The 25969-nt window shown below is 30.4% G+C and overlaps 1 protein-coding gene across 5 annotated transcripts in view; it reads right to left on the minus strand.

Moving 5' to 3' along the window:
• Mnt overlaps positions 1-25969 on the minus strand; it is a 90579-nt gene that overhangs the window by 12822 nt on the left and 51788 nt on the right. For 2 of the 5 annotated variants that reach the window (XM_065508745.1, XM_065508744.1), the window contains exons 1-5: positions 18262-19784; positions 5947-6901; positions 5707-5866; positions 3681-3855; positions 125-273 (exon numbers count right to left, since the gene is read on the minus strand). In XM_065508745.1, coding sequence (XP_065364817.1) covers positions 125-273; positions 3681-3855; positions 5707-5866; positions 5947-6901; positions 18262-19267 — 2445 coding nt within the window. In that variant the 5' untranslated portion in view covers positions 19268-19784. Of the gene's footprint in view, positions 1-124; positions 274-3680; positions 3856-5706; positions 5867-5946; positions 6902-18261; positions 19785-25969 lie in introns of those variants that run through there. The other 3 variants (XM_065508747.1, XM_065508746.1, XM_065508748.1) reach the window with 3 other exon arrangements.

Raw genomic sequence — 25969 nt, forward strand, 5'->3', positions numbered from 1 at the left:
TTTGTTTGATTTTCTTTTTCAATTGTTTGATTTTTTCTATTTGTATTGATCCTACTATCCTATGCTAACACTCAATTTCTTTCATCATCATAATTGTATTATGCATTTGATTTTTACTACTTACACCAGCACCAACTGGTGATGACATTGTATTGCTGCCACTGCCACCACTGCTGCTGCTGCTGCCATTACTGCCGCCACTTGATAGCGAACTAGATGAACTGTACAATGTACTGCCACGTCCAGATGAGAGTGAATGTGTATCATTTGTTTCTGCAATAAATAAGAAGAAATGTGTAAATTAGTTGGAATTAGTTAGTACTTTTGTCGTTTAAATATTTCTGTAATAATAATATGGGTCCGACTATGTTAAAAGGCTAAGCAGAACAATTCTAGTTCGGCTGACAAAAATTCGATAATTTTAATCCGAATATCTTTATCTGGAAGCGAAAAAATGTCTGGATATAATGGAATTTACAACGAATCTAATATTGTAACATCAGGAAGAAAACTTATATAGAAATTCCCAGGAAATTTGTATCGGAAAATTGCGGATAATAAAACCCGATAATTCTTGGGAAAATTTTCTCGAATTGGAACCTTAGTTTAAAAACATACATTTTCATTTTAACTCTTATAACATCTAAATTTCCATCTTTACATTTTAAAAAAACACCTCCATTCAATTGTTTTCAAATACCAAATTCCGTTCTCTAACGTATGCCATAATCAACAAAGACCTTGAGCTTTCTCGTCATTACAATAAATTATTGTTAAATTGTCCGATATTTGAGGGATTAGCCGTTACTTATTTTTAAATATATTTTGTGTATATTTTTAGAAAAAAAAAACTTTCTATTTCAATTTACAGAATTATTGTTTTGCATTGCAATAAACAGAATGTGATTAGTTGTTGTTTTTTTTTTTGCATAAAATCCTCGCACATTGTTTCTATTTAAAAAAATTCAAAACAACAACAGCAGCAATAACAATAATAAAGTTTTAAAAATAAAAAAATAAAAAAAATACAACATTATCATAAACACAAGGCAGTCAGTCAAGTCAGTAGTAAGAAGTCTATTGGGTGGTGGGCATTTGGTGTTTCTATGTAATTTATGGGTCATTTTAGCATTAATAAATAAATTGATGATTTGCGTCTATATGTCCTTTTTCACGATACCCTACACAATAAAACTAAGCATATACTTCAGCATTTTCTAATTGAATTTTTTATTTCTATTTCAGAAATTTCTAATTGTATTTCAGAACTTTCCAAATGTATTTCAGAAATTTCTATTTGTATTTCAGACTTTTTAATTTATACTTAAGAAGTTTCTAACTGCATTTCAGAAATTTGTATTGCTATTAGAATTTTTTGAAATACTAATGGAAAATTCTGAAATACAATTAGTAATTTATGAAATATAAATGCAAAATTCTGAAATTTAATTAGAATTATCTGAATTTTAATTGAAAATTTCTGAAATTAAATTGTAATTTTCTGGAATATAATTAGAATTATCTTAAATACAATTAGAAAGTTCTGAAATTGGAAATAGAAAATGGTAAAATTTGTAAAAAAAAAAATTCTGAAAAGATCTTGATTCGAAAATTTAAATGTTGAACATTTTATGTAAATACCTTAGAAAATGTTTACTTTTCAATCGAATTAGCGAATAACCCTCCAGAATTTTGAAAATTAAAGAGGAATTTTTAGCTCCACATGAAAAATTTTGAAAACTAAACTCTTTAATAAAATATTTCAATAGTATGATGATACAATTAAGAAAAATACCTTAGAAAGCGTTTACTTACGAATCGAATTACGTAGTAATCCCCCTGAATTTTGAAAACTAAAAAGGATTTCTTTAAGAATCTTTAAGAAAAGTTTTGAAATCAAAACTTTTTACTCAAACTTTTGAAATTGGAACCAACTTCTTTAAAAAGTACGACAAATATATATGTATCTTCTTGTTTAGTACTTCTCAGTTAATACTGTAACGTTAGAAAATGGACAAAAAATGGATGAACCAAAAATAGTACTTTTCATAAAGTACCCTAAATATGTCTTGTTTTTCCTAGGTATTCAAACTTATTAGATTAATTTGTTTGTTTATTGTTAAATTTTATTAAATAAACTAAAAGTACTTTTTCGAATAGTACCAAAAATAGTTAAAAGTCCCTAATATAGTTCTTTTTATTTTCATTTTTTTAAATAGGAGGAAAAGATCTAAAATATTTGAAATTTTAACAAATAAAAAAAAGAAAGCATTTAGTACTTTTCAAAAAGTACCTAAATTGTCAAAAAAGTTACTAAAAATAGTACTTTTTATTGAATTTGAATAGTAATACTATTTATAAAGCTGCTTATTAAATTTTAAATCTATAAATCTTTATAGTAATCATTCAAAACCTTAATGATCGCCTTCAATTTGTCTTTAAATATTTGTTCTACAGTTTTTTCTATTCCATGAATTATATTATTGTAGTAGTATTTATACAAACGCATCTTATTAAAAATGCCAGCATGCTTTTTCTCCAATATTTCGAAACTTTATACTATGAAAATAAAAATAAAAAAAAACTAACGACATACAAAAAACAACTCTGAAAGCAGCAGCAACAATCTTCAAAATATTATGCTAAAATATGGCGCAAAATAATATTCAATACTTGGTCTACTTTATAAAAATAAGTCGTACAAAATTTGAATAAAATTCTAAAATTTATTCTCCACCACTTTGTTATATTGTTCGGCTGATGTTTTATATGCAATATATAAGAAATTTAATGGTTTTAGATGGAAACAAATCAGAAAAATAACTATATGAAACACCAGTTTTTTGAATAAGGCTGTTTTTGTCGCAAAATTATTTGCGTAAAAGTGAAATTATAAATTATAATTTAAGAGTTTTGAAGGAAAAAGGAAAAACCAATATTAAACATATGGAGAGAGGTTAAGGAATACATACATTTAAGCAACTACCACACAACAGTTTTTAGATGACCTTTTAATAAATTTGTAGTTTGTTGGAAACAAAAAAAAAGGGAAGTAAATTGTGTTACAAATTGCTAGGAGCAGACAAGTAACCGTCAGTGTTTTGTAATAGTGTTGGACAATTTCAATAATTCATAAGTTAAACTGGGTCAGTTTAAAAAATATAATGCAATTAGGTTAAGTGTTGACATGTTTAAATGTTAGCGAGTTGGGAAATATTTATTAATTCTTAGAAATCTTTGTAATCAGTTTGAAATTTGATTAAAGTTTTGTTTGTTAATTTTTTAGTGGAATTAGGAGTTTGATATAAAAGTTTCGCGCTCATTAAAATGTCTAGTTTTGAAATAATGTAAAAACGGCATGATTAAATATTTAATATGAGATAAGTCTCAAAAAATAGGCCAATATTATCATTGATCTCCTAACGTTGATTTTTGTCCAGGATTTTCTCAACCATTTGATTAAATATCAGCAGCATAAAGCCAGCAAGTTCTCAATAATACTTAAACGTTATAGTACTGACTTTTTTTTGAGTTTTTTCAAAACTTTTGACAACCAGCTGATTGTGTCGTACATACATATATGTATTTCACTAAATGCAGGAGAAATCTGGGTTTTTATAATCCGTTCTTATAACATTAAGAGTATTCTCCTTATAAATTGTAAATATGTTTTCACTTACCTCTCTCACTTGGAATGCTACCAATTTCGATATCAGGAAATATACCCGAAAATATTTGTTCATACTTTGGACCAAGTTCACGCTTTAAGCTAACAATACGTTTTTGTAAATTGATTTTATCATTTGCTAAATGTTCCCACTCAGCTTCCAGTTCTTGATTACGTTTTTGGAAAGACTGAAAAGAAAGAAATATAGAAGATTTTAAGATTAATATAAATATTTAGAAAAAAATTATTTTAATAATTTCTAAAATGCAATTTCAACACGTCTTTATAGGGGGTTTGAAATATAGAGTAGAACTAAAGAGGCAACTGAGAGTAAAATCTATTAAAAATATGTACTATTTTAAATTTTATGGCTGCAACAACAACAATATACTTTGATTTACATTTAAGACTTAGGTTTTTTGTCTCTCATCAGCGCTTCTATGTATATTTTATTCTATGGTTTGAAATCTAATCTAGCTTCTTAAAAAAAAGGTAAAACAGTTATTCCTTTTGACTTCTACCTATATCAGTTCACATTTTTCTTGCTCAAAATCTATTTAAGAGGAAAAGTTCGTTATTCAGAGAAAAAGAGAAGTGAACCAAAGAAATTCCATTCGGATAGTAAGACTGTGTATTTTAAATTTATTACAGATATCTATGATAAAGAAAACCGTTAAGGTCTAAATGGTCAAGTTGCTCTAAATAAACATTTTTGAAACCTCGATCAAAAATTTCATAAATATCCTTGTGTAAGATATTATGGTTGCCTCGAATGAGGTCAATAATAAATTCGAAATTTCTACACTAAAGATTGTCTTCATAAGAACTTACTTTCACTCCTAAATATTCAATCGAACCTAACAATCCGTTGAGTGTAAAAAATTTGTCTTTTATTAGTGGAGTTCAGTAATAAGTGTGAATGGTATAGCATCATTGAAAATGCAAAATCTTGTAGCATTTTCATCCTTCCTTTCCCAGGTAAAGAATGTTGCCATTTTTAGCAACTGGTTGAATCTTTTTATTTGTAAAACACAAGACATTTCATTTTGCAATCAGGACTTTTGATTGATTAAAGAAAAAACTTGCAAATGCCTATAAAAAATAATAAAAATGCAAATTCTTAAACAGAAAAAGCTCATGGCATATTTTTGCCCTTTTTAGCAACTGGTTGGGTCAATATTTTTGGACAATACAAGGTTTTAAATTTTACAATCAGGGCCTTTAAAGGAAAATATTGGCAGATTCCTATAAAAACTAATGAAAATGTTCATGAATAGCGGTTTAATGGAGCATATTGTTAAGATAATAATACTCAATGGCGAGGGCAAAATTATTTAAGCAAACTTCTAAGATATCACAGCTTTATGGTAATACAGTGTAAGCAAATTTGTGGTTATGAAGTAAATTGGCTTAAAAACACAATTATATTTTGACAAATTCAGTTTTATTGATACCAATGTAAAGTCGAAATATGGGAATTAATGATGAAATATGATGTCGGGCAAATGTCTACTTTTAGCATGTCGGCAGAAGTCCGATGTTTTTACAAATTTTACACAAACGCTTCGGGCCTATCTCTTCAGTGATGAATTTCATCTTTCAGAACATACATAATATGTTTGAGGTTTGTTCAAGTAAACACTGTTTTTGAAATGACTAATAAACAAGATGGACAATAACGCCAAATTGCGATATTACATGAACGGGACATTTTTCAATCAACAACTAAATTCTTTGGCCGATGGATTGACTCTTGGCGCCCTCTTACTGAAACCAAAGATCAATAATGTGAACATTGAGGAAACAATATCATAGACATTTTCAACATTATGAATACGTTGTTTACGAGTTTGCGTTCCATTGTTTAAATTTCCCAAATTTTTACTAAAGAAATGTCAGAGGATGACAGCTCAATTCTTGACATTTGACAACCAATTTATTTTATAACCTCAAATTTAGCAAACCCTCCTAATATTCATGTACTACTTACTATTCATTACAATTCATATAATAAAATTAAAACAGTTCAATAAACTTACTTGGACACATTTAAAAGCTTCTCCCAATATAGCTAAATTGGAGGTTTTTCGGCGATCTTCATCTTTCAATGATAATTGATTTTTTAATGCTTCATAGCATTCCTTTAAATGGGCACGACGATTCTTTTCTAATTTATTATGAACTTCACGGGTACCAGCCCTAAAAAGAAAACCAAAAAAAAACAATTTAGATTCGATTATTTATTAACAAAAAAAAAATAAATTAAGATTTCAACTTACCCATTACTTGTGGAACTAATCGTACGCCTTCTAGGCGTTGCATGTGTTACATGATTTGATCCAGCTCCTCCCAGACCCGGCGATGACGACTGCTGTGTACCAGCCGCACTAATCATATGCATATAATGACTGCCGCACGATGACGCTCCCAACGAGGAGGACACATGACGGGGCGGTGAGTGTTGGCTAGACGTCGAGTGTTGACTGGACGATGAGTTTGTACCGAAACTAGGATGATGCTGTTGTTGCGTTGGCGGTATTTCATCGACCATCATACTGTTGCTGTTGTGATTTTGTACATGCAACTGATTGTTGGCTGAAAATTTATGGGAGGATAGTGAGTAACTTCGTATACGTGACTGGGTGGGTTCAACAAATTTTCTACTCGACATGGGTGGCGGTGTCAAGGGGCTAAAAGTTTTGGGACGATTTGTGAAGACTACACAACTACCGGGAGGTTGTTGATGTGGTTGCAGCTGAGACGACGACGACGACGTCGATGGCGAGGTCAATTGATAGGGAAACCCTGTTATTAGAGGGATATTTTTACTATTGAATGGTATATTAATGGCCTTGGACAGCGACACTTGTGGTGTCTGTGTCGGCTGCACTACTTGAGCAATAGTGGCTGATGTAGCCGGTATGCGTATGCCATTAGCCAGCAATATTTGTTTGCTGGCCGCAGCATTACCTATAACTTCACCATTTTTACCTATCAAAGTAAATGTTGTCGTATTGCTGCCATCCGCCGTTGTCTCAGCCGCACTTTTATATTTCATCATGTGATCATCCTCATCATCATCTGGTTCCTCTTCATCTGTGGCCATTTTAATGGGTGGCGACAGAGATGATGTTTTCAATAATTTTGTAGCTGTTGAATTGGTCAGTAACATGAATGAGTTGTTGTTTTTAGTATCATTATTGCTGTGGTTGTTGCTGTTTTTGTTTGCATCTTCTTTATTATTATTATTTGATTTTGTTTTCAAAATATTATTTCAATTTTAACATTTAAACCAATTCATTTTCAAGTGTGTATAAGTGTTGGTGTTGGTGAAAGGACAGGGATTTCAAATTACAAAAAATAAAAGAAGAGGGAAGAAAATAATACATAAATTTTAAAAAACGAAAAATAAAAAATTTTGAAAAGATAAAAACAATTATAGAAACAAAAACAAACAAACAAATAAATAGATATGTGCAATAAATTAGGATGAAAAAGAGCAAGAAAATGAGAAAAGTTTGTTAGAATGAGCGATTATAAGCAGTGTTGGGGTAGATGATGAGTAGCAAGCAAATATGGCGGCAATTTGTGTATAAATATGAAACTGCAAAATGGCGTAAAACGCCTAAGCGAATCGCGATAATGGTCAATATTTAGTGGAAAAATTGAAACATAAATTTATTATTTTAAAACATTTCCGTTTTATAAATTCCATAATTTCACTTAAAAAATTTTAAAGCAACTGTCGCAAACATTTGCAATATTGTGGGGTGTTGAACAATTTTTATTTAATTAAATTAAAATTACACAAGTGGTGAGTGAAAATTCTAGCTTTTGTAATTTCCAGACGCTGTATAAATTAAAAATTAATTATCAATGTGCAATTATTATTTTATTATAAAACCACATTTATATGCAGTTTAGATTGACTAATTGTTTTATTACTAAAATACAATAATAATAAAGGGATATAGATAATCGATTATACTGGTATTAGAAAGAGAAAATTTTTAAAATTTAACATGTCAAATAAAAGTTACACAATTTTAAAGCAAATTTTCCACTGTATCATAGTAGATACTAGGTAAGAAATTGTTTTTGATTTGTTTAAATTCAAAAGCTTTTTGCCTTGAAATTTTATCTCCAACTCTGGCCAGTTGATGAAACGTGATTTTCAGCCATTTTCCTTTTGACAGATGCGTTTTGTGAGTGTGTGCGTTGAGTTAATTTTAAATATTTTTTATTGTATTTGAAATTTACATCCGTTTTTAACATGTGCTTATTATGTATGCAATATAAAAACTCAATAAATATAATAGAAAAATAGTTTCAGTTTTATTCCAGGGTAAATGTAAATTTTCAAAACAAATCAAAATTAATAACGTTAGATTCATTTATGCACATTTTAAATAAAAAGTTTTTTTTTAAGAATAAATAAATTAAATTGTATTTTTCACAAAAATTGTTGCAAGCCTTATTTACAATAAGACAGTAATGAATTCTTATAGAATTGAGTCACTCTGCTCTTTCTCTTCATAATTGAGCAAACACGTGATTTAGATATTTTCTCTCAAATGCACGTTTCTATAATAAAATGTCATACATTTTGTAATGATGATGATTTTTAAAGATTTATTATGTTAAATACGGCTAGTTTTTTTAAAACAAACTACATTTGAATTTCAATTTATTCACCCTAATCGTGGTTAATGTAGGCGTTTTGCACCATCGACAGTTTTGTACTAGATTAAAGATAAAAGGTTTCTTTAATCTAGTACGAAACTGTCGATGTCGCTAAACGCCTACGCCAGCCGCCATAAGGGTAATTAATAAATGTTAAAGAATTATATATAAATTACACAAAGAAATTTCAAGATTATATTCAATATTAGGAGACTACACACTTGACTAGCGAAAAGTGGGTCAGTTTTCGTTACTTTACAAGTGATATGAATAGTCATTTACACATAAAGTTCTACTAGGCACATGACAATGAGGACACAGCCATTCCACCAGTTCTAAGTAAGCAACTAACCCTTCATTCGATTACTTGGTGACAATAAAGTGTCAATTGACCCCACAATAAACGACTTTGGAACAATATGTTGAGTAAAGTTGTGAAAAAATACGCTTAAATTGCGACAGAAGGCATTAGCGGGGTTTTAAAGTGAGCAAAAGGCATATCTAAACAAAATTGAGCCCAAAATTGAGTAGTAGTGGACTAGTCACTTGACTAGCGAAAACGAGTCACCTTTCGTTACTTGTCTAATGATATGAATAGACATTTACAGATGAGAATCTACTAGCCAGATGACAATTAAGCCACAATCATTCCACCAGTCTTAAGTAAGCAACTAACCCTTCATTCGATTACCTGGTGCCAATAAAGTGTCCATTGACCCCACAATAAACGATTTTAGGATAACATGTTGAGTAATGTGGTGGAAAAAGGCTTACATTGTCACATAACGAATTAGCAGGGTTTTAAAGTGAGCAAGAGGCATATCTAAACAAAATTGAGTCCAAAATTGAGTAGTAGGGGACCAGTCACTTGACTAGCGAAAACGAGTCACCTTTCGTTACTTTACTAATGATATGAATAGTGATTTTCACAAGGTGCTCTTCTAGGGGTACACAAAATAAAGCCACAATCATTCCACCAGTCCTATGTAATCAAATCAATAAAGTGTCAATTGTCACAATAGACTTTAGGTCAGTTTGTTGAGTAAATTTGTGGATAAAAGGGTAACATTGTCACAGAAACAATTAGAGGGTATTTAAAATGAGTGAACAAGGGGCATAAATCATATTCAGCCCAATTATGAATAAAAATTCCCCGGGAGTTTTTCTCCTTTTCTGATTTTTCCTATTCAAATTCAACTCCAGTGGAATTTTTTATTCATAATTGGGCTGATTATATCTAAACAAAATTGAGGCATATATAAGAATATATAGAAAATTTATCAGTTTAGATTGCACAGCACTAAATACTTGACCAGTTAAACTTTATTCAAACTATTAGCTGCATGTTCTCAATCTCTGGTTATAGTTTTTCGTAACGATATACTTCCAATTAATACAATTTTTGTATGAGAACTGTCATTATATTGTCACGATACAAAATTACCAGAGATTTTAGGAAATGGGGGTTAAACAAATTCCAATTTAAAAAAAAACAACGCAGATGTGTAACTACTAATAGTCTTGTTCAAATAAACAATTTATTATCATAAGGTCTTTAAAGTTCACTCTAGTAGTAGTTTATTTTTTTTTTCAATTTAATTTTTCATTATTATTCAGGCGCCTCCAGTACAAAATATACATCAAATAAATTACATTAGACAAACAGCTACAAAAAAAATACAATATATAAAATGGTCAAACGTGTTTTACATAAAACTAAAACTGCAATACAAATCAATGCAGTTTTTAGATAAATAATCTAATAAATTGGTCATAAAGTTTATGACCATATACGAGAGAACAGCCGCAACAAACCCGTTTAAATGCAAAACACGTGCAGTTTGCAACAAAAAAAAATACGAAAAAAAAGCAGACCGAATGGAAAATCACTTTGATCGAACGAAAAATAAAAAATAAATTATTTAATTGCCATTTTTACAATATATAGGTATTTTGTTTAAAAAACAATGTTGAATATTAAATAAGAACAAAATGTGTTATAACTAGTGATTCAAGTGAGCAAGTAATTTTTAAAATTTCCTAAATAAACCTTTTAATATTAAAACTAGTAAATCACACTTGTTTAATTTTTCTCAAAATTCCCATCCGTTCTAATTAAAATTAGTATTATAAAATTCCCTTTTTCACCTTAACATTTCTTTAGCCAATATAATATGGCAACCATTTCAATACAACAACAATCCTTAATGCAACGCAATTTGACAAAGAATTATTTAACAAAAACAAAATATCACAAACAAAAAAAACAAACATTTCCGTTTAATTTTTGTTCTCTATCTCTCTCTTTCTCTGTGGCTCTTTGTCTATTTTGTTTCAAGTACTTATTTGCATAGAGTACACACCACTTTGCACATGTTAGTGTAAAACGTGCACTGATATATTTGTTCATATAATATCAGCATGTACTTGTTGTTGTATTTGTTTTAATTTCATAAAATAATTATTTTATTTGCTTTCGTTTGTTGTAGGTAAAAAAAACCCAGAGAGCTATATTCGGCTGTGCTGAATCTTATATACCCTTCACCATGAGTGGCAAGGGTATATATAAGTTTGTCATTCCGTTTGTAATTTCTACATTTTTCATTTGCGTCCCCATAAAGTATATATATTCTGGATCGTTATAGATAGCGAATTCAATAGCCATGTCCGTCTATCCCTCTGTATGTTGAAATCAACTTTCCGTAGCCCCCAAATAACTTACATACATGATTCATACATCAATATATCGAGAATTCTTCCGGCTCGGTCGGATCGACAAAATCGGCCCACAAATTGGTATAAGGAAAAAAACCGGGACAACCTCGATTTTTGGCCAATTTTTTTTTATCTATATCTGGATATCTAATGATAGATATTTCAAAGTCCATTGCTACGATGTATGTATATAAGACTATAGTAAGTTGGACCCACAAAATTGTGAAAAATATTTTTTAACCCGAATTTTTTTTTTTGTTCTAAAATTTTTTTTTTCAAAAAAAAAAATTTTTTTAAATTTAAAAAAAAAACTTTAAAAAAATTAAAAAACAATTAGAAAAAAAAATTTTGCAAAACAATTTAAAAAAATAATAAATTTTGTTTACCTAAAAATGTTTAAAAAAAATTATTTTAAAGTATAATTTGGTGAAGGTTATATAAGAATCGGCACAGCCGAATATAGATCTCTTCCTTGTTTAGAAAAAGATTGAAAATATTCCGCAATAAAAAATTATGATTGACAAATTTTTTTTAATATTTTTTTTTTTTGCTGTAAAAATGTTATTAGAAAAAAAATTGGGTGAACAAAATTTCAGAATAAAAAACTCGGGTTAAAAAATATTTTTCCCGATTTTGACCCATTGTCGGTCCGAATTACTATGACGTTATATACGTCATTGAAAAGGTCATTGAAATGTAATAATTAGTAATCCAGATTTAGATACAAAAAATTGGTCAAAAATCAGGTAGTCGTGGCTTTTTGCTTCAATCTCAATCATTTGTGGGCCGATTTTCCCCGAGTAACCGAACCAAGACTATAGCGGATATATTGATGTATGAATCAAGTAAGTTATTTGAGGGCTTTGGGAAGTTGATTTCAACATACAGATGGACAGACGGATACGGCTATATGACTCCGCTATCTATAACGATCCAGAACAATGGTTATAAGCAGGGCTGACAAATAACATTTAAAATTGGTCGAGACAGAAATGTTCTTTTTTGAATGAATCCAAATTCAATTTAAGATGCAGTGATGGGAGAACATTTGAAAGACGGCCCAAGGCAAATAGACTGGACACCAAGGACACAAATAAAACACAAGTTTGACACTGGACTCTGTGAAGTTTGGATTCTAGTGTAGTCTACAATACCAAAATTAAACATTTTTAATCTAATTTTAATAGCCTTGCCTATAGCCTAGTCCATAGTCTGGCCTATAATCCAATCAATAGTCTGTCTATACATTTATGGAATGTGCTTATACTTCTAAACTTTGACAAAACATTGGAAACTTTTAAACTTCAGATATGTATAACTTAAGAATTTGGAAAACATTTGTACAATATAAATTTATTCAAAGTATTGGTCATTGTTAAGCTATGACCTTTTCCCATATTTCTGGCAACATATGGATTCCGAGCCAAAAGAACTGCTTATCCTTTGAGGCCAAGAACGAATCAAGCCAATATCGGGAACTATGTTTCAAAGTGAAACGTATACCAGAGAGCGTTCTGCATCGTTCGAAACAAATAGTAGTGGGACGGGCAAGTTCTGTACTATAAAGCTGGTGTGGCAAAACTTCCCAACCACGTTGTCACGATGAAATAATACGATTTCATGTCTGGCCGCATATTCTGTCATTTTTCGGCAAATTCTCGCGTTTGGTTCCCTGTGATGGTCTGGTAAAAATTTAGAGCTCATAATAGAAATGGCCCTTTTGGTCCCATCAAGTACAGAGAATTTCCTTAGCGCCATGGATATTTTTCTTTGGTGTCCATTCTGATGATTAGACGGTTTTCTCATACGAGCTCTTACGCTTCGGGTTACTGTAATGGATCCATTTTTCATCGCAAGTAATGACTCGTTGCCTAAGTGATTTTCATGCCTTTCTAGATTTCTTGGCTTCAATTCGTATGGTCGATCTTTGTGTTCCGTGTCAAAATCAGCGCTTCTGAACCGTACAAACCATCTCTCACACGTTGAAACCGATGCAACACATTAACCATAAGTTTTGTTGAGCAATCAAATTAAAGAAGTAAAGCAAAACTTCCCGCATATGACGCTTTGTTGGAACAAAATTCAACATTTTCAAAGCAAAAAAAACGTTATTGTTTACACTATAATATTGAATAACTGAGTGAGAATAAATGACAGATATGTTCCCTTTAAAATGTTATATAAGCTATTAAAAACAAAAACCGTTCTCAAAAGATATGTCATCTATTGTAAATTAAGTAAATTTTATTATACTAGAAAATTACAAATTACTTTGTAATCTTTTTGAATATTAACCTATTAATAGGTTATTTGGAAAAGTTTCCTTTGTATTTTCAACCACTTTATATTAAAATAGAAAACAAATTGGGCAGTTTAGAATGGAGAGAACGAAATTATTGGTCTGCTATATGTTATTCCAATAGTACATAGTCTTAATTAATGACCTACTGCGATATCTCATGGCTACAGGTTGGGTCTGATATACACGATATAAACGACATTACATCTGACGAGTGGTGTGGTCTTATCAAAACGGGGTCCCTTCGACTCTACTTGATTGTTCGCACCCAGTGAACTACCACGTAAACCAACCAACCAACAAGTCCATAGTCTTACCTACCAAAATTAAACACTTTTAATCCATTATTATCTAAAAACATTACCTTTATTTTGCCATTAATAATCGCTTAACCACTAAGATTATGAAAGAAAAAATTACTCAGTCCTATAACTCATTTAGTACTTGAAATATCAAGTATAACTTATTACTTTTTTGTGTGATGGATACTTAGAGTACACATTTCCAATTACTGTTAGGAAAAATGAAAAAAAAAACAAGTGTATTTGTATGTAAAGAGAGTGTGAGGAGATGACCGACATGTTTGTTAAGTATTATTTGCATTTGCATTTTTATCTATTTGCTATCATTAGGAGAATGACATCAACTTTTGAGGGCACAGTCAAGTCAAGTCAATACAATAATAATGTGTGTGTATGTATTTAAGGCAAACTGACAATATACAATCGCTTACACTCACGAACAAATCAAATCAAACAGGCCCGCACACTTAATGTAGTTGGCAACACTTTCATTTGAGTAGTTTCCCAGCAGTTCTTGATGACTGTCACGAACTAGTGATTTTTGCTATCACTTGGGGTGAGAACTAAATACATAAGTAGTTTCCAGACTAGTTATTTTAACACGGGCATGTCCTAAGCAGGGGATCAATTGACCCACATACCGGATAAAAGTGCTAATTGACCTCAAATAGTCAGTTAAAAAGACATCTCATAGACAGTCCATTAACCGATTGCTTGTAAAGAAAACCTTCCTCCGACAACTCTCCAATAGATTACTTCTGGTAGTTAAAATAACTACTTTCCAAAGTGCAGTACAATATAACCATTAAAAGTGACTACACTTTGGGATACTTGGAGACACTAAAGTGACAATAGACTTCACGCTAGGTTACATGGGATGTCAGTATACTTAAGCAAAAAGAAAATAAACTGTAGGAGAATTATATCAACACAATTTGTACGAATTTCTCACAAAACGTTTAAACTGACTACACTCTAGATTACTTAAAGACACTTAAGTGACAATTGACTTCACGCTAGATTACCTGGGATGTAAAAAGTAACCAATTGGCTTACATCTGCACTACCAGGGGCACATACGTGTCATATAACCCAAAATATATAAATTGTGGTCAGCCAAAAGTGATCAGATATTAGTGACAATTACTGTCTATAAGTGATACAATGAGTACTTGCTTAACTGCTGGGTTGGTTGAGTACAATTGCTACAATATAATTACGGTAACTAAATGCAAATGTAAATTAAAAATTAAATAAATAACAATAACAAACAGCAACAACAACAAATAAATAATTGAAAAAAAAAGAACGAAATGAAACGAAAATAAAATGAAATGAAATTCTAATGAGCAACATGTGCGCTCTAATAGATGTCAATCATTCAACAAAATGTTTGTTCGTTTGTACAACATTTCTATTTTGTATGGATGAATAATGACACATTGCATGTGTGTAAGAGGAACGTGTTGTAGTTGTTTACACACTACTCACTCCTCACTCTCCTTTCCTACACTCTTCTCTATACAAATACATGCAACAATAATTTTCACACCTTGTTTTGTTGGAAATTCATATGTATTAAAAAAAAAGAAGAAAATTGTCCAAAAAAAAACTCTAGTTAATTGGAAAAATATGTACTATTTCAAAATCTCACCGTAACGTAAAAATAATAAATTGTACATAGATATTATGTCAAATAAATTGGGGATAATTATAGGGTTGTTAAAGGGTGTTGAAAATTAATAAATGAGTTAAGTAGAAAAATTAACATAAAATTGCATTTACTTGTAGAAAAATACTTAATTAAGTGATTAAAAACTTTTTAAAATTGGTTGTACCTATAACTTATTCACTCGATCAGTATTAACATTATTCGAAATTAATAAAATTGCGACCAATTTAATATATAAGAATAGCAGAATTCAAATATTTTTATTGATTAGTTTCCATAAAATTCAATAATTTATACATAAAATACTTATTGAAATAACATTTGATCAATTCACAAGGTGTCCTATCGTGTCATATTGTCATAATGTTCTTTTCAAATAATGTTGCCCTAAAACCCCGAAGATATGCTACACGGCACTTTTTTAAACAGCAAAATGTATAGTTTTACAATATTTAGAAGGTACATAAAAGAAAATTGCATAAATGCTAATGGTTTTTGTTCTATTGTGATCGTTAAAAATGTAAAACATTATGAGGGTATGGATAACTTTTAATAAATGGTACAAAATATGTTGGCAACATTTTGTGTCAGAAAAGAAAACGTCATTAGTTATGAAACATTATAGTGTAAACAACAAAGCTTTTTTTTTTTGCATGGAAAATTTCGAATTTTGTACCATCAAAGCGTCGTTTCCAGCATATTTGCTTTTCTTTATTAATTTTTTTAAAAAAAAAGTGGCGCTGAAGCACACCGATTGCTCACAAAAGCTTATGGTGAATATTTTCCATCGGTTTCAACGTGAGAGAGATGGTTTATTCAGTTCAGAAGTGGTGATTTTGACATGGAAGAAATAAATTGCCCAGGCCAGCCAAAAAAGTTTGAAGACCAAGAATTGGAGACATTACTCCATGAAGGAGGTTGTAAAACTCAACAAGAGCTGGCAAAATCATTGGAAGCTACTCAAGCAGCAATTTCAACATGTTTGCGACCAGCAGGATTCATCCAAAAGCAGAGAAATTGGTTACCATACGAATTGAAGTCGAAAGACCTTGAAAGACGATTTTGCATGTCCTAAATAATGCTTGAACTCTATAAAATAAAATCATTTTTGCACCGAATCATTACCTGCAATGAAAAATGGATCCATTACGATAACCCGAAGCGTAAGAGATCGTACGTGAAGACCGGCCAACTAGCCGAATCGATAACAAAACCAAATATCCTTGGTACTAGGTAATGCTCTGTATTTGGTGGAAGCAAAGGGTCCTATCTATTATGAGCTGCTAAAATCTGACCAGAAAGAATATCACAGAAAACCTGTACTGAACTGATTCGTTTGAAGCAAGCATTGGCCGAAAAACGCAACATGTTGCAATACATGTTAAAAAGTATTTAGAATGAAGTGATTGGGAAGTTTTACCTCACCCGCTTTTTAGTCCAGACAGTGCCCCGTCCGACTACTATTTGTTTCGATCGATAAGCAGTTCTTTTGGATGAGCAAAAAATGAGCAGTTCTTTTGGATCGGAATTTATATGCTGCCAGAAAGATGGAAAAGGTCATAGCTAATAATGGCTAATGCTTTGAATAAATTTATATTGTACAAATGTTTCAAAATAAAATCTAAAAATTTCAAGAATATCTTAAACCAATCCAGCAATACTGACGTTTTCGCGCTGTTAAAAATTTTGTAAATTACAAAAACATTTATAAACTCTTAAAGGGCAGATTAATTAAAAAATAGTAATAAAACAGCACCAACAAGGTATTCATTCCTTACATCCATTCTCAACATCTAGCTCCATTCAAAGGCGTTAATTAAAATAAAATTCATTCATCGTTAAATGTAACATTATTTTAACCTTTGAATGATTAAATTTTTGTTAATTCAAATCTAAGTAATACAAATTGAATAAATTCAAATTTAGCACAATTCTTACTATAAATTCAGTTTTGTTTAATCATTTACAAAGTGTATTGAAAACAAGTAAGAGAGCTATATTTGGCTGTGCCGAATCCTAGATACCCTTCACCAAATTATACTTAAAAATATATTTTTTTTAAATATTTTTAGGTAAACAAAATTTAATTTTTTTTTTTGAAAATTTTTTTATAAAAAAGTTTTTTTAAATTTTTTTCTTTTCGAAATTTTTTTTTTTGAAAATAATTTATGACAAAAAAAATTTTTGTTGAAAAAAAATTCGAGTTAAAAAATATTTTCCCCGATTTTGACCCATTGTAGGACCAACTTTCTATAGCTTTATATACATCGCTGTAATGGACTTTAAAATATCTGTCATTAGATATCCATATTGTCTATATTAACGACTTAGTAATCCAGATATAGGTCAAAAATAGGCCAAAAATCTAGGTTTTCCCGGTTTTTTCCTTATATCTCAGCCATTTGTGGGATGATTTTGTCAATATGATTTTGATTTTGGCTATATGGACTTCGCTATCTATAACGATCCAGAATATATATACTTTGTGGGATCGCAAATGAAAAATGTAGAAATTACAAACGGAATGACAAACTTATATATGTATACCCGTGCGAAGGGTATAAAATTTCCAAAGCCTATTTGTTTTATTAAGGAATTAATTCTATAAAGAATGAGTTCTCATTTGAAGTACAAAGGAATCAAGTCTACAAGTTAATACATAATGAATTCATTAAGGGAATGGTTTAGAGATAATGATTCAATAAGGAATTTATTCCAAAAAGAATGAGTTCCAATATAAAGTATAAAGGAATTATGCCTATGAATTAATTCATAATGAATTCATTAACTGAATGGTTAAAAGATAACATTTATTTCGATTTCGAAAATGGAATAAAGAATTAATTCTTTCGATCCTTTGAATGGAACATACAATTTGTTGAACATTTGGTAAAAAAAACAAGTAAATAAAATAAAACTATACCCTTTAAATAATGACGTATCCATTTCTTTTTGGGCGGTGGCAATAGCTCGTCCGTATCATCTCCTGTTAAAGCTGCAGTTGAGGAGGACGAGGATGAGGAGGTATTCGATTTCTTTAAAAATAAATCCTTGAGATCATCTCTACGCTTGCGTAAAGCACGCTGTTTTTGTTGCTCACAGTTTAGGGAGGAAGTGGTTGATGAACAGGAGGAGGATTTTAACGATGATGAACGTGTTGCAGATGATGAGCTTGGTGAGGAGTTTGGTGTCGTTAAATGACTTAAATTCATCGAGGCATTATGATAACCATTTGAAGCCATCAAATGACGTAGTTGGGCCTTTTCCAAAGCTAAATATTGTTTATATAATTTCATGTGTTGGGGATTGTTTAGATTGGTGTTTAGAGGATTAGGCTCTAGAAACGATCCAGGTACTGCGGACTGGTTATAGGGGGAGTTGGCTAAACTCAAAGCATTTAAACTTAAAAATGAATCGGTCAGTAGACTAAGGGGTAACATATCCAAAATTTGTGTTGCTGCTGGCAACGATGGAGGCGGTGGGGGAGGAGGTGCTAAGAAGGTGTTTACTGGTAGAGGAGGTGTTGCCGAATCAGCTGCTGCTGCTACTGCAGCTGCGGAAAGCAACAAGTGTCTGCTGCTGCTAGTGTTAGAGCCAGCTGTATCTGACCATTGTGTAGAGGGTATCATGGAATGCAGATTATGTCTACTTATCATGGTTCTCACATATTGTTGAAAACTATTTATAAAACTGGGAGTTGCTGGCGCTAAGGTTAATGCCGGAGTATTTTGTATTAAGGTGGCTGCTGGAACGTTGGCATATGATGATGGAAGGGCGGGATTTGATGCTGTTAAAGGGGGCATTAAGTCGGTTAATTGTAATTTCTGCAAATGTAATAAATTTGCCGCTAATTCATCCTGTTGCGTATTGGCACTTAAATACGAAGCAGCGCTGCCATATAAATGTTTATTTAAGGAAGGTTGCCACATTTCAAGAAGAAAACTTTCTTAATTTTTTTTTTATTCGAAAATTTAATTTATTTTTTTTTATTGTTAAAAAACAACTTGTTTTGTTTTATGAAATCTTAAACTTTTGTTTTAATTTTTTGCATTATTTTTTTTTAAGTTTTGTTTTTAAATAGAAAAATTATCACTTGAAAAAAATCTTTAAAAATTTTATATTTAATTTATTTATTATTGTGTGTTGTTGCTTTTTTCAACCCGTTTTGTTTTTCAGTCGTTTCGTTATTATTTCAGGTGGTTGTTGGTGTGATTTTTTATTATTTTTTTTTTTGTAGTTGTATTTTTGTTTTTATTAATTTATTATAAATTGTGTTGTTGTGGTGCTGTTTTTAGTTTCTTGTCAACCACACACGCGAACGACTTTTATACGAATGATTGCTATTTTTACTTAAAAACTTTAACAATGCTTTTTTTATTATAATATAAATGATTTTTTTTGTATTTTGTTGAATCGTAAAAATTCTCATTCACCACTCGCAGTCGTAGGTCTGTAAAACAGGCAGCAGCTACAACAATAACAATCAAAAATAAAAGCAAAACACACAACATTACTAAGTACGAAACGCAGCAGCAACAAATAAAAATGCAATTTTCATTTTGTATTCTACTTTAAGCTACAAAAACAAAAAGGCAAAAAAAAGTTGGTTGGGTTGTTATTCTAACCACAACAACAACATTTGCAAAAAAAAAATAATAATCCCCATAATCATCGTCAACATCCACATCGTTGCCATCACTGAAACCGACAGCAACAACAACAATAACGTAGTTTAGTTGTCAAGAAACAACAATGAGAGCAATACTAATAAAAAAAAATACAAAACAAAAGCTGCCAGCTACGTCAATGCAAAATTATTCGTTATTCGCACACTCTCTCATACTACACACAAACTATTATAATGACAACCTGGGAAACACCGACTCACAAAAACAAAAAAAAAACAACTTCTCTGTTTTTTATATTTCTTCTTCATGCCCTTTAGAATCTCGTACGCATGTGGTGGTATTTTGGGGGCAAAAAAGAAAAAAACAAATCTACAACAAAAATGCAAAATGTCTCCATAATGTTTACAAAATGTAGCGATTTACATTTGTTTGTTTGGATGTATGTCTCTTTAACAATGGCTGTCTCATCATCATCAAGAGATAAGTGTAGGTGGGGGGAGGGAGCTCTTAACGGTTGTTGGTTTGTATTAGTGAGAAAAATATGTGAGCAAAAGCACGTTTGATATTTTGAGTAGCAAAATGGTGTAACCAGATGTTTGATTACAGGTATTTAGAAGACCTATCCAATAGTATATAAATATTATTGTAAATAAGTCAATATTTTGTGATATACAGTGGTTGACAATACAATAGATTGTAACTAACATATGTTACAATCCTAAAAATTCTAATGAAATTTGTATTTTTACAAAATAAAATAAAATTTCCATACAAAATTTGTTCCTTGGTTTTAAATATGTATTTCTGAAATCTGTCAATGCAGTTATATTATTTACTCGTATTTGGTATGATTTATTCGGTGTGTGACTTAAAAATGCGGGATTTACAGTAGATGGCGTATCTTTTGAAGACGGTTTCTGTACATGGGGAATTTGTTGACGTGAACAAAGTTTGATGAACGAAAAATGAGAAAAGGGAACATATTTATGTGAAATATTGATTCGCGATAGTCGTGATTATAGTGTAAATAACAAAGTTTTTTTGTCGAATTTTGTGCTAATAAAGCGTCATATGTGGAAATTTAGTTTTACTTCTTCGGATTGCTCACCAAAACTTATGGTGAATGTGTTTCATCCGTTTCAACGTACGAGAGATGGTTTGTGCGGTTCAGAAGTGGTGATTTTGAAACGGAATACAAAGATCGGCCAGGGCAGCCAAAAAAGTTTGAAGACTATATGAAGATTGTTGTAAAACTCAACAAGAGCTACTCAAGCTGCAATTTCAAAACGTTTGCAAGCAGGGAAATTGGGTACCATACGAATTGAAACCGAGAGCTATTGAAAGAAGATTTTGCATGTCCGAAATGATGCTTGAATGCTATAAAAGAAAATCATTTTTGCACCGAATCATTACTTGCGATGACAAATTTATCCATTACGATAACCCGAAGCAAAGTCCGACCAAACAGCCAAATCGATAACAAAGCCAAATATCCTTGGTGATAAGGTCCTATCTATTATGAGCTGCTGTAATCTGACCAGACCATCGCAGAGAACCTGTACCGAACGCAACTGATTCGTTGAAGCGAGTATTGGCCGAAAAACGCCCAGGCTTGAAACCGTAATATTCCATCATGACAAGTTGCCATACCTGTTAAAAACTATTTAGAAAGAGCAGGTCGACATTTCTTAGTCTAGACTCTAGACCTTGTCCCATCCGACTACTATTTGTTTCGATCGATGCAGAACGCTCTTTCTCTGAGATAGGAGTATCCGATCAGAACAAAGTATCCGATATTGGCTTGATTCGTTCTTGGGAAAAGGTTATAGCCTACAATGGCCAATACATTGAATAAATTTATATTGTACAAATGTTTAAAAATAAAAGCTGAAAATTTGAATAAAAAAAATCGAGCATTTTTAAGTCATATACCCAATAAGGCTAAATGTTCTAATAGAAAACTTAGTTAATTTAAATTTATCTTAGAAATATAGTACATTTATAGGGTAAACGCTCCTAAGTCCGGCATGTACGGCAATTTTTGTTATTAAAACTCAAATAAATAATAATAACGGCAATTATCAGGCCTGTCACATATTTAATCGGAATGGTTTCAATTCCGCAGTTTTTATTCCGATCGATTTCTTTGTAGGTTCTTCAGATTCCGTGTAATTCATTAATTCCAAAAATATTTAATAATGCTGTATTTCTGATTTTAATTTGACGCGTTTTTTATATTAAAACAAAAGTTTTTGGAACAGAAATTGATTAAAAAATTTTAGAAAGACAAATAAATAAATATCAATTCCACTTCGAAAACTGAAAGTGGTTTCATTCCGAAAGAAATTTTCGTTTTACCTTTTCTGAAGAAGCGAAATACGGAATTAATTCCACTTTCGATCGGAATGGAATTCTGTGATAGGCCTGTATGTTTTAAAAAAGATCAATTTAGCTTTATAAACATTCTCAAATGTATTTGTCTTTGTCTTAAAAAAATCAAGGTTATATGTGACAAATGTCCTCCCTCTTTTTGATAAAATCTGTAAATTTCTTAATTTAAATGAAAAAATATTAAAACTAAACTTAATTTATTTAAATCAATACAAATTATTGAACTAGAAATCAGTCCAATAGCAAAATCACAAGTTCTTAGACTCCCGACTAGTAGTACATCTACCCTATTACATGTTTTTGAAAACTGAAATTACAGAATATAGTTTTCAAAAAAAGTTTCCATTGTATTATTACTCACTGAATTATAACCTTTCAACTGAGAGAAAAATAAAATTTCTTTGGATCATAGAATTATTTCTTTAATTAAACAAATTATTTGTTTCTTCGCAACTCTTTTGCAAAAGCTGTAGAAAAAATACCTACTTGTTTTTTGGAAATTTTTCTATAACACAATGTGGCAACTCACAAAATCTCAAATCATGTATACGCCATCAAATACTGTCACATAGATATTTCTTAACAACGTACGTAAACACCTACACTATAATGAAAAGGATAAACTTTTTTTTTCCAATACTTCAACAAAACCAAGAAAAAGAGCTTTTGTTCGTAGCAAAAAACAAAACTATAATAAATAAAGTATTGAACATGAGTAAATGACACACATACTATTATAATACTCTTTAAAAAAAAAAATAACAATAATAACAAAAAATGAGTATGAGTGTTTATGCATTTCTAAACAAGCATGTGATATTGCATTAATTTATTTAAAACTTTTTGTGTGTCTACGTTTTTTTTATATTTTTTTTCATTATTTTGTTATTTGCCAACATGTTATTGGCTTGCATGTTGCACGCCACAAAAATTGTACACACAACACTATTAATAATGAAACAACAGTAACAAGAAAAATATGTACATATATTCTTGACAAACTTATTTACACGCACTCATAGGTATAAATAAGTGTAAAATAACACATTGCAAAAAAGAATAACATAAAAAAACATCGAAAACGATAATAATAAAAATGCTAAAAATAACTGTTCAACTGGCAAACATTCATGTTTACATACATTTATATTTATGGATGTATGTATGTAGGTTTATGTGTTTGCATTCTCAATTGCAATACAAAAAACCAAACAAGTCACAATGATTGTTATATAAAATAAATCATACGTAAAGTTGTACTCTTTAATAACGAATGAGTATTTATATGAGAGAGAAGAGAAGAGAACAGGAGAATGTGTGTATGTAAGTATGAGTGGACTTTACTGTGAATGTAATTTTGCACTTGTTAATTATCCTTTACTTTTTTGTTGTTGTTGTTGTCGTTTTTGTTGGCTTTTTCTACCTACGCAAATTTTTAATACGAGCTTATAATGAATGCTTGCTTGTTCTTGTTATTGTTTTAGGCCAAAAATAGCATTTTTGAAATGCTAATGTGTTTTTTTTTAATTTAAACATTTATACGAGTGTGTGTATTATAAATTGTGGAGAAAATAAAGCTTTGTTTTGTATGTGTAGTGAATGCAATTTGCATATTTTACGTTTACACTCAAAGAAATTATAAGTATTAATTAAAGAAGTTTAAAATTGAGAAATTTTGAAGGAATTTAGTTGTTGAAATTAAAAATTAAACTGTATTTCGGCTCACTTTCAAAAATGTTCCATATAAATTGGTTTTGGTTTTCAAAAATTTTATTAAAAAAACACTAATTCATTAATAATCTGACTCAATTCTGCAATGGAAATGAAAGAATTTGGTGTAATATCAGTGATGAATGTGTAGTAAAATACCAAATAAGTTTTTCAAAGAGAATTAATGCTGGTGTGACAGTATTTAATAACAACTTATTTACATTTATATACAGTGGTTGTCAATACAATGAAAACATTTTAAAATATTCAATTAAGAGGTCATAAACCAAACAAATCATTAAGATTTTTTTATTATTTTTGGAATTTCATTAACTGATTCACCCCTATCGCGAATCAATATTTCACATGAAATATTTTCCTTTTTCGTTTATCAACTTTGTTCACGTGAAAAAATTTCCCTTGTTGTGAAATTTTTAGATGGAATTTTGTAAACAATAATCAGCTGTTACAAACAAAATTAACTATTGTGAATGAACAAAATTGTGAAATATTAGGACATTATGACAATAAGACTGATATGAGACCTTGTGAATTGACCAAATATTTTTTCAATAAGTCAATGGTTCTGACTTACGTCACATTTTATACTAAAATATGAAAAAGTGCAATATTTTTGAAGGACTGAGTTTTAAAGTGGCCCCCTAAGCGCCGACCCTGGAGCATTTGTAGACCACATTTTAATAACATAAACTCGAATACTCCTTGGCTACGCTCACGTTTATGCCAGATTAATTTCCTAGCAATTTTGATTCCCTTATAACTGCATCTGATAAAGCTTCCTTCGTGGTATAATTTTGAGTCCGTATTTTACGTATTTTTTTTTGGACATTTAAACTTGCCCTGATAATTACTTTCTTTGTAAAAATAATAACTATTATTTTCTTAATAAATTACTATCTAATGTTTAATATACAATCTATAAATAATTAATTACAAACTAAATCATTTAACTTTATTTTGTTTGAATGTCTTGACTGGCTACCAATTAAGTAAACAATCACAGCTGATTATGTTTAACTTTGTAACGGTAATTAGGGATTATTCTCTGACAAACATTAAGTAATAGAGATAAACACCAGGAGAGTGAGCGAGTGTAAACTCATTTTCTACACTTTGCTCTAACAGCAATTATAAGAAACTATTGATTATTTTGTATGCCTCTTAAAACATTTCTTATCTGTAATAATAATGAAACAAAAAGGAATTGGTAACAAAGCAAACAAAAATAAACAGCTGTTTTAATGTGTTTCCCTGATTAGGAAAAATTAAAGTAGTAACAATGACATACAACTAATAACAATAAGAATTTAGTTAAAGTGATTACTTATCAATAGAAAATAAAAATAAATAAAACACCCTCTCTGGTCTAACACTAAATATTACACTCACTACTTATAATGAGCACATATTGGCAAGAACCGTAAGGAGAAAAATAAATGTAAACAAACGAGCATACATACATATTGTTGTTGTAAGTGTAATACAGTAATGGAAATAATTATAGAGACACAATGAGATTATCATTGTTTGGCAGCCAGAGCTCGGGCAAAATAATTATTACGTTTTCTATTAAAATATAGTAAATTTAAGCTTTTATAAGCATTCAAAACTACATTTATAGAATGAAGACTAAATCAAAAAGAATATGCAAGTAAAATATACCTATAAAAGATTCAGGATTTGCAATTGTTTAAAAACCAAAATAATAAACGATATTAATACTCTGGATTGAAACAAATAAAATACAATATCTGCACAGAGAAAACTGATTCGTACTAGCAACTGAATTTGTTGCCAATCGAATGATTCTACCTCTGTGACCGAATTTTACAGTTGTGGTAACAAAATTTTGGTTTCTTAAACCAAAATTCAAGAGATGGT

Source organism: Calliphora vicina, chromosome 4 (genome assembly GCF_958450345.1).
Source record: "Calliphora vicina chromosome 4, idCalVici1.1, whole genome shotgun sequence".
Lineage (NCBI taxonomy): Eukaryota > Metazoa > Arthropoda > Insecta > Diptera > Calliphoridae > Calliphora > Calliphora vicina.